The following is a 10,510-nucleotide window of genomic DNA, read 5'->3' as shown; positions in this document are numbered from 1 at the left end:
CAGAGATATTTCACTAAATTTACTCAACATATAAAAAGAAATACTTTGAAATGAATACATGAATGTGCAATTACCCTTTGTGTACAGTAGCTTCCAATTAGAGCACTGCTAAAATCTTACATGCTGCAATAAAAGAATGCATGAAGAAGAAGAAACTTACCGTCCTGAAGAATCTTTTTTTGCAAACGTCTTCTATACGTTATCTTTAAATTCAGTATCGTCATACAAAACCGTACACTGCGTATTTCCCGTGTGCAGCTTCAGTCTTTGATTAGGCTGATAAAGTGTGGAGCTTCTAAAGCAAATACCGCAGAAATTCAGAAGAGGAAAAATCTCCAGCTTCTATGGAAATAGTCTCACTGGCTCTAGTAGCTTTTAATTTTTTGGCTAATGTATGTGGAAAATGACGTGTATAGTGCAACCAGGACAAGTCGAGCTATGTTAATCTGCTGAGCTGCTTTCAACTGTGACCACATGGTAGAGTTATGTTTACACTCCTGTAGATCTTTATGACAGATACTTCACCAAATCAGCAAAAAGGATAAAAGTGAACAGAGCAATTTTTTTTCCTCAGTGGGTCTTTATTTCTCTCTCCCATGGTAGCTATGGCAAAAATGTTCAATTACAGTATGTGATCACAGCTAATAAAGCTCACAATACTGAAAACATGGCAACAATTGCATTTAATGTACATAATAAAATAGAACTGATGGCACTGAGCCCCCAAACCATTTTTCTGCTTTTATAGACTTTTTTTCCACTCTGTAATATAAACTGCAATTGAAGCATGCACTTAAATCTCAACATTGAGAATCATAAAATGTCTTAGTAGCTGTGCAAAAATAACTATATAAAATATATTGCTTTTACAATTAACCAAGCCATTGGCGCTGTAAATAAATTAAACTAGACAGCAACAACAAGCAGATACAGAAAGGAATTCAATTCAGTGTTAATGGTGATTTTATATAATGTACAAACATATTTAACAAATGCTTTTTTGTTTTTTGTTTTAGAACCTTTAACACCATTTGAACAACATTGTGCCTAAAACTCGAGATACACAAGTCGGAACTTGTCAATACACTTAACATGGACCTTCACTGAAAAGAAGGAAAAGTACATATTTATATAATATACACAACATGAGGATCTATAACGTCCTTCGTAAAACACAGGAATGCCCGTCCCTTAAACCCTCTGAACGTTTCACCGGGGACTACGTCTTCCTTCACATCCATTTATTTTGTGCACACTTTGCTCTTTTGCAAATTTAAACAGATGAATGAGAGGCTTCAGTGTCTGATTTTCAATGAAATTACAAAGAACTCAGCAAATGTGTTTGCACTTTGTCATTTTTGGGCTACTGAGTGTAAAATGACAATTTTATTCAAATTGAATTAAAAGCAATTGCAGCAAAGTGTGCAGAAAACAAAGGGTTCTCAATCATTTTTAAAGAGACCGTATTTCTTTGCTCTCAGCACCATGGACGTAATGAACTACTCTGTAATAACATTAAGCTGTGACTGAATATGTTGTTTAAGCACTTGCTAACTGTGTAAAGTGCTCATTGCCACCGTTTTGTTGATCAGGACTGTAGAGTACATGTCCGGATACTTCCTTCAGTGCTTTGTCTCCAGCCTGGCTGAACGACGATGGACATGTCATGTAACAAAAGCTGACAGCCAGAAGCGGCAGATTGGGACGAGTAAAAATTTGGAGCCTTCTGCACACTGCTTGGTGCCTGAATTCCCGGGAAAACAAACAGCTTGCAAACTGTTCTCCTTATAAGACTTAACGTCAGACTGCACTCTGTTTGGGGTTGGTTAAAAAATATGAAACAAGTCCCTCTCACTTCAGACTTTTCCTTGTGTCTGTGCACGTGTGCGTTGAGGACTGTAAGAGAGATAAAAGACGCTTGTCTACACATTCGACTCTATAAATGATCGCTTTGGTTTCATTGAAGCTACGTGAATGGCAGGATTATCTCGAGCTAGGCCAGGCTGCTTGGGCTTACTGTCCATTAACGTGTGTGGCATAGCCAGGGCTGGCTTGGACTCTTTGTAACAGTTGGCAGCTTGGCAGAACTTCTCTGCAAATTCCTTGGCATGCATGCCATTTTGTAAGCTACTCATCGCCATACCACCCTGAGGTGGTGGAGGTTTGTGCTGCTCCTGGTATGAGCTCGCCGTTTTGCCGTCGACAGACTGCAGGCCCATTGTCGACATGTTGTGACACACGAGGCCGTCGGAGGAGTGGTTCAGCCAGCTGCGACCGATAGACTGCAGGCTCGGGTGACTCTGCAAGCCGTGGTGCTGCTGCTGTTGAATCTGCTGCTGCTGCTGTTGCTGAAAGCGGGCTGTCTTGTCGGTTATACCCATGAAGGGCCTGGGTTTGTACTCTGCTGCGGCGCTGCCCTGTTGGCTGTGCTTTGTTTTGTCAGTGATCTTGGTGCGAACGTCAGGACCTAGCTTGCCGCTGTCTGACAGGCTGCTGCTTGATGCCAGGCTGCTGGTGGAACTAGACACACGCATGCTGCTGCTGCTGCCGCCTCCCTGAGATCCCGCTGCAGCGCACATGCCTTCCTTTCCAGACTCAGAGTGATTCCCCTGGAATCCAGGACCAGAGCAGGCCAAGCCATCCAAGGACGATGCAGAGTGGGCAGACAGCCTGTCTTGGCCCAGACCTTTAGAGTTGCTGCAGGATGAGTAAGAGGCTTGAGAGGAGTGGAGACTCTCACTTTCACAACTGTGACCTATGGAAGAGGAGGCAGCTGCCAGCAGCATGCGGTTCCCATACATGGGCTCGTCAGCTGGGGGGGGCAGAGGGCCGATGTCGATACCTGGGCCCGGCTTCAGCATGCTGGACATGTGTCGGCTGGGTAACGGACTGGAAGGAGCGTACTGAGATTTGGTCCCTGCCGAGCGACCCCCCACGGCTCCTCCCCCGGTCTGCATGGAACTCATGTGCTGATTGGTCTTGACAATTTGGGCTTGCTTGGTTGGCTGCAGGACCAGCCCCTGTTGAGGCAGGGCATCCCGGTGCTCACGAGGGTACCTGTGAGGAGGAAGCCTGCTGGGGCCTGGGGGTGAGCTGGGGCTCAGACTCTGATTCTGGTGTCCCACACTGTTGCTGGCGGTCGCTGACTCAGAGGGTAAGACTTTGTTAAAAGAGTGACTGCTCTGGGACCAGCAGGCTTCACCTGTCCTGTCATGCTGCATGGCATCCTCCTCCTCTTCCTCCTCTTCAAGAATATCTCTTTGGCCTTCTACACTCCTAGCAAGGCTGTGCTCTGAGGGATCGTCCTGCCCTTCGTCTTGCTCCTGGTCAGACTCGTGGCCTCCTGATGCCTGGCTGGATGCAGCTGCAGCCCCACCGAGGCCTCCTTTGGTCTGAGTTCGCTGCATCTGTTTACATTCGTCCTCCACTCGAGCCAGCAGACGGCGGATTTCCCGGTTATTGGGACACAGCTTGGCTGCTTCATGTAAGTCAGCTAAGGCTGCTGTAAACTGCCTGTGAATGGAGAGAGGCATTGTAACCAGAGGCATAAATAAAATAAAAACATCAACACAACGCTGGTCTGGAGTTACTGAACCGCTTACCTGCTGCTTCTTTTAGCTCTGGCACGGGCATAGTAGGCCTCATAGGATTTGGGTTTCAGCTCCAGTGCTTTTGTTGCAAACTCCTCAGCCATCCCAAAATCCTACAGCCGAGGCAAAAAACAAAACAGATAAATGATTTTGAACCACTTGTTATTCTCTTCTTGCTATAGTGATAATGGAAACCAGTATACACAACTTAGTTTCTGTCACAGTGTAAAACATCTGTGACTTATTTCATTTTATGTCACCGTTTTCTTGCTTTGAGTGCATTTTTTCCCCTTTTTTTCTCACCACACATTTCTAAGTCTGTTTTGTATCACACACACAAGCAATATTTTCAAACACTATATGACGGCTGACTGCGATCTTCTCAACATCTCTCTCACACTTTATACTCCCTATGTGAAGTGATAAAATGCCTGGCAGGCACCCCAGGTAGTTAGAGTTTATTGTAGAAAACACACAACCTTGTGCCGCCTGTTTCCCTCATATCTTCTTGCTTGCGGCATGTAATTGCACAAACAGCTGGCTCACTACAAACGTCTTCCTGCTAGACTTGAGCTTTGGACTGTAAACAAAACTAAATCTGCAGAAACTATTATCTGGGGGGAAAATAACCCAAAACCTTTCATATGTTCACATTTTCATGAGGCTTTCTTTGATGTCATTTTCAAAATGCACATCCCAGCTTAAATATTACTCCATCATTCTGTAAAACATGAGTGAGCAGAGAAGCTGACATTAGAACTGTCTGGGTCTGAGTCACCTACTGAGCACATCTGCAGCCTTCTCCCACCCTACCACCCATGTTACCAGCTAAACACTAACAAGCCTTTTTGTGTCTGCACATACTCAAACCACAGCAGAGTCACAGATTTCCTCCTTTCTATAACATTTCATGTCAGTGAAATACTTATACAGTAATATATGCACACAATACTGTGCAAAGGTCTTGAGTGGGGCCTTATTTTTTTTAAAAATATTTTAATAGAGAAATGTGCACATTGATTGAAACATGTGCAACTACACAAGGAAACAAGCACTGAAGTCAACATTTGGTATGACCACCTTTATTCTTTAACACAGCCTGAACTTTCTTAGGTTCAAGTTGTGTTGAAGAATGCAGTTTCCAGGCTTCCTGAAGATCATTCAAAGCTCTTCTTTGGATGTTGGTTGACTTTTGGTCCATTCTCAAGATGATCCCACGCTGCTTCAGTATTGTTGAGGTCTGGGCTCTGGGGAGGCCAATCCACGACTGATTGAGTTCCACTGGGTGTTTTTTTCTGTCTAGGCATGCTTTTACTGCACTAGTAAGGTGTTTGGGATCATTGTCATGCTAGAAAAATCAAGGTGCTGCCATGGTTTACATAGTGGATGAAAACTTGTTGTGACAAGAAAATACTGACTGAAATCCAGCCCTAAACCACGACCCAGCTTTCGCTGTGTTTTACAAATAGCTCTCGACACTAGACTCTAGATACTAATGTACCTTTATCCTGACCTCCCACAGATATCTTTACATTGATTTGAGCCCAAAATTGAAATATCGATTAAGGGTTCACGACATTTGCACAGTATATCAATAACAATATTATTACACATTCATAAATAAATATGAATGAAGAAGAAATCAAAGTCTCTTGAGAGACCTACATTGGTTTTCCTGCGACAGCGGGAGAGATTGAGGTACAGGGAGACCCTCAGGTCTTTAAATGCCTTCAGTTCATCACCGAAGCCTTCTCTGGGAAACTTCCTCAGGGCGTACTGGTACCTCTGGGCTGCCTCTTTCATCTTCCCTTTCTGCAGGACACATGAAGGGCAAACACGTGGTGAGGAAGAGGAGAGAACCAGAAGGAAAAGCGGAAAAATGTAGGGGAGAGAAGCAGGCCAAGGCATCCACCAGATACTCCCACAATAGCTGTTCTCTGGCTCAAGTCCTCCCTTCTCATCAATCACACATACAACAAACAGACAAGCTCAGATAAGACGCACACACACACACACACACTAACAAGTTACACATGACAGGTTTGTCCTTTCTGCTGCAAACTCAATCTGTTAAATGTCAGACATCGATCATGGCACCTTTGTTGAGTGCTATGAAACATGCACATCGATTCATTGTCTACATTTATCTAAGCAAGAAAAAAGAACATTACTGTGCAGAAGAAAAACATCCTTCAACTCCTTTTTATAAAACAAATAGCAGGAGCCATGTTTGTGTTTTTTTAAGCATTTCATTAAAACAGGAAAATCATCTTTACTGTAGAGAGGAAACAGTTTCTATTTCAGATACCTTGTAAAGCAGGTTTCCTTCCTCCATCAGCTTCTGAAGGAGGATGATGAGGATGTCAGGCTTTGAAGTAGCCATGGCCCAAGCAGCGTTCCCTGTGGAAGCAGAAGGCAATTCATGGTGCCGTTTTCAGCTTGAACAGACGGACATCGTATTCTCTTTAATTTGGTACAAGGTAAAGTTACCTAAAGATTGTACCTGATCGATCATAAGGAGACGTTCTGTAGCCTTAAGTTTATTGAGGCCAGTTAACAGTTAGGAGGAAGAGAGAGCGAAGAGAAGAGAGGTCATGCGACAGGAAGGGTTGTTATTTGAAGCGAAAGGAAATTGTGTTACAAAGTGCAGTGTGACAATATACAATTATGGCTCACTTAAGTTGAAATGATGTCACATTCTCATCAGTAAATGCATGCTGACTGCGCCGAGGAAAATTTAAAGGTTCAGCTCTATTTTTTTCTCTAAGACAGCAGAGTGCGCTGAAGATAAGCTGCAGACACGTAGCTTTATGAATGTCATTTGGGTGATAAGTCACATTCTTAAATTAGCCAAGCAGCTCATCAGGGAGAAATGGGACCGACATACTCTTTATAGTTAGGGTACACACACACGCACGCACACAGTGAGTGAAAAGCAGGAATGGAAACAGTTTTTCCACGACATTCCACAAATTTTGTCTGATCGTATTTTTAGTACCATGAGATACAGAAGAGGGCAGAAACAAACCCGACACAGAAACGTAACAAAATACTCTGTCTTTCTGTGTTTACTGAGATGTGACAGTACTCTGCGGGCACTTTTTAGAAACCACAGGCGCAAAGCTGTCCAAAGGGTGTTGTACAAACTGGTACTGGTTTCCCTTACTAGTCTCAATTTGACATGTTGGTAATAAATATACAAAATACAGTTTTTAGCAGTTTCACCCTTAGTCAAGGCATTTTTTAAGAGTTCTTACCCAGCTTTGCTCCTTTCTTTAATAGAGTCACCACCACCGACGTGTTCCTACAACCTATGGCCCGGTCCAGAGGCCTCATCCCACTGTGGTCCACATGCTCTATCACTGCTCCTCTTTCCACCAAATACTGGACCTATAGGAGGCCACGGATGGTTAAGAAAACATGAACAATGCATCCACAGTCAAGAGTGCAGCTAACTCACAACAGTATGTGTTCAATAACCTTAGTGGAATGTTAATTAAGACTAAATAAAGACTGGGGCGTGTGGTGTTTTTGTGTCTCTAAGGATATTGGAGGGTGTGTGTGTGTTTCAGCAAATTTAAAACAATTTCACTCACAATCTCTGCGTCTCCATAGAAGGCAGCGAGGTCCAGTGGAGTTCGTCCGTTTTTGTCCGTGTGGTCGATGACCGCACCCTTCTCTACCAAAAACTGCACCACATTCTTATGTCCTTTTAAACATGCCCAGCTCAGGGGCGTCAGTCCCTCCTTGTCCATCGACGTTAAAGATGCACCTTTAAGACCAATGGAAAAAAACAGTTTTTTCATATGAACACACTGTTGATTACAACTAGCTAACTGGCATATGATGCTTTGGTGCACTGAGTGGTGGATTTAGCTCACCTTTAGAAAGCAGAAACTCCACAGTACTCAGGTGACCCTCACAAGCAGCCACCATGAGCAGGGTCCTGCCCTGCTTGTCACTGATGTTAATGTCAGCACCATTCTGTAGCAGCAGCTCTGCAATCTAACACACAGGCGAATAAGGTTCAGCTATACAGAGCTCACGCACAGCGTTATTTAAGAAAGCAGGAGACTGTGAGGGCAGGACACATAGTGCAATCAAATGCCACACGTTTGGAGAAAGATGCCACTGTGTAACTGTAGTTGGAAGCAGTGTTGTTATTTGTAACCGCTCAGAAACTCTCACCTGCCAGTGTCCCTGTCTGACCGCGCAGAAGAGAGGAGACACCCCCCGCCTGTTGACCTGCTGCACCACCGCCCCCTGCTCCAACAGAAAGCTGCATACCTCCATCTTGCCACGGCCGGCTGCAGCCGTCAAGGCTAAAGTGAGAAAAGGGGACATAGGCACTTCTTCAGACACATTTACTTATTAATATATTGTACAAGAAACACTTTGAAAGTGAACAAAATGTGTCCAATACACAGTGTATGTTTGCTGCTAATAAAGAGGCATCCAATGTCTTTAGTACCCTTGAAGTACTGTGTACGGCTCAGATAGAAACAGTGACTCCAGAATCTCTGGAAAAATAAGGAGCAGCCGAGAAGTGTAAGCTGCAGTGTGCTACTAATTGACTTTAAATCAGATAATTATGTTTATGCTTATTAAACTCATTAAATTCCTGCCTCAAGTTCCCCCGGCCTTGTACAAAGAGATGAGAATTCAGTCATTTCATGCATCAGCAGACAAACATTAGACAAGAAAAATCAAGCAACTGTGTTAAATACCCGTTCTTGTTTACGTTTTGTATCTTCCTCAAACCGAGATTAACTGGAATTAGCCAATTAATTTTAAAGAAAAGGAACTCAAATGCTGTATTAATTGGTGCTTGTAAAGAAAAGAGATTCTTCAAGTGTTGGATGCTTACAGTTCGTCAGCAGATGGACTGGTCTTAAATGAGTGCTGGTTATCCAAACAAAGAGGGATCCAACATTAAGAATCGGAGCAGCTTTGCTCTCGCAAAGATTTAAGGTGCCGCTAAGCCTTCTTGTCTCTCTGACATCATCCATCTGGATGAACAGTCATCAGAGCCAACCAATCCCAGCCTCCATCTGCTCAAAATATGGATATCCTCTCACACGGCACAGAGCAGAACAATGACTCTAAGGAACTAAACTTAGGCTGTGCTTGTTCTCAAGGGAGCGGCGTTAGCCAGAGTGGGGATGGTAGTGGCCTACAATGAACATATAATCAGCAGCTCAAGAGCTGTACTCTTCATGTTTTTACACGTTATTCTTAGAAGTTCTTCATCCTCAGAGACCTTTCCATATATTGATGAGGGTATTTATTCGAACCTTCAAAGTAAGAGCTTCTACAGAAGATTATCAACATTCCTACTTACAGAATAAGGAGCTCCTTTTCTAACTTTTATTGTTTTAGTGCGACTTGCAAAGATATCCTTCCTTATCTTGTGTTTTGAAAGCTATTCATCTCAGCTCTCCTGCATTTCACCTCTCCTCTTCCTTTTCGTGCAGACCACCTACAAGCCACCTTCAAAGTGTCTTTAAATCACTTTGATAGACTAGGTAAACGTATAATAGCCCTATTCTGCAACCAGGCTGGCGGAGCTCAAGACACACCAACAACAGAGAGGTCGTGACCTGACATTTTAAGCAAAGCATTGCAGATAAAAAAAAAAGAAAGAAAAAAGCTGGAACTCTTTTTTTTTTCTTTCTTTTTTTTCCCAAAAAATGCCAAATGCCTTTCTAACCACAGTAAGGAATATTTCAGTTTGTCCATGCTTGTGCCTGTAATAGTTTCAGAACAAGAAGTGTTCAGAGTTTCATTAAAAAAAACTGACAGACTGTCAATTTAAGAAAAAAACATGGTTGCAGGAAAATGATGAAAGACAATCCAGACAATGGTTTTGAACAGTTATCACTTGGTTTTGCCTGTTCAACAGCTTCTTAATGCACATGTCTAATCTGTCAATCACATGACAACTCGATCCATTTAGGCATACAGATGTGGTCAAGTTGACCTGCTGAAGTTCAAACCGGACACTGCTGATGCACTTCTGCTTCAAGCTAATAGGAAGGCAGCTGCAACTCAAATAACCACCCCTTAAAACCAAGGTATGCAGAAGAGCATCTTTAAACACACACGGTGTCAAACCTTGAAGCAGATGGGCTACAGCAGCAGAAGACCACACTAGGTGCCAGCTAAGAACAGGAAACCGAGGTTCAAGATGCTCACTAAAATTGGTTTGAGGAGTCTTGATTTCTGCCGCAACGTTCAGATGACAGGGTCACAATTTGGCATAAACAACAAGAATGCATCCATTCTTGTATCAACAGTTTAAGCTGCTGGTGGTGTAATGGTGAGACCCAACCCAGCGTACAAGAGTAACAACACAGCAAACATGAGTATTGCTATTGACCATCCCCTTATGATCACAGTGCTTCCAGCAGGATGACATGCTGTGTCACAAAGCTCAATTATTTTCAAATTCTTGAAGAATGAAAATGAATTCACTTTACTCCAGTGACTGTATTTAAATTTACTCATAATTTAGAGAAAATAAATGATTACAATTTCTTCATGAAGACCAAGCTTGAAAGTGTAGCTTAATTCCTGGCTGTATTTCTTTAAGTAAACCGAACTTCCTGATTCTTGGATAACTGATATTGTCCTGGTCTCTTTGCCCCTACAACATCTTCCTCTGGGGTCAACAATCCTGCTGTTTGATCATAGCTTTGCAATTCAGGGACTAAGACCACAAAATACTAAAGCTTGTGCTAGACAAAAAAGTATTTGAATAAAGTCGACATAGGGTCAACGTCATGGTGGATCTCGCAAGACTTTCACCCAAGGAACTGGGGTTCACTTCTCAAATAAACAGTAGCATCTACTTCATTTGCAATTATAGAAAAAGACCAAAAATATGTAACAAAATTGCTTTTATGCAAAACAACAATGCT

At 42.9% G+C, this 10,510-nt stretch overlaps 1 protein-coding gene across 9 annotated transcripts in view; it reads right to left on the bottom strand.

The window, feature by feature from the left end:
• Positions 1–572: 572 nt before the first annotated feature.
• Positions 573–10,510, bottom strand: part of tanc1b (tetratricopeptide repeat, ankyrin repeat and coiled-coil containing 1b) — a 108,845-nt gene continuing 98,907 nt past the window's right edge. For 6 of the 9 annotated variants that reach the window (XM_063497185.1, XM_063497187.1, XM_063497188.1 and 3 more), the window contains 9 exons: positions 7,779–7,912; positions 7,472–7,595; positions 7,187–7,362; positions 6,848–6,980; positions 6,094–6,123; positions 5,899–5,990; positions 5,256–5,402; positions 3,603–3,703; positions 573–3,513 (listed from right to left, as the gene is read on the bottom strand). In XM_063497185.1, coding sequence (XP_063353255.1) covers positions 1,923–3,513; positions 3,603–3,703; positions 5,256–5,402; positions 5,899–5,990; positions 6,094–6,123; positions 6,848–6,980; positions 7,187–7,362; positions 7,472–7,595; positions 7,779–7,912 — 2,528 coding nt within the window. In that variant the 3' untranslated portion in view covers positions 573–1,922. Of the gene's footprint in view, positions 3,514–3,598; positions 3,704–5,255; positions 5,403–5,898; positions 5,991–6,080; positions 6,124–6,847; positions 6,981–7,186; positions 7,363–7,471; positions 7,596–7,778; positions 7,913–10,510 lie in introns of those variants that run through there. The other 3 variants (XM_063497186.1, XM_063497192.1, XR_010096479.1) reach the window with 3 other exon arrangements.

Source organism: Pelmatolapia mariae, linkage group LG16_19 (genome assembly GCF_036321145.2).
Source record: "Pelmatolapia mariae isolate MD_Pm_ZW linkage group LG16_19, Pm_UMD_F_2, whole genome shotgun sequence".
NCBI classification, from domain to species: Eukaryota; Metazoa; Chordata; class Actinopteri; order Cichliformes; family Cichlidae; genus Pelmatolapia; species Pelmatolapia mariae.
Note: the sequence above shows the minus strand (reverse complement) of the source record. Positions and strands in the feature narration are given on the sequence as shown.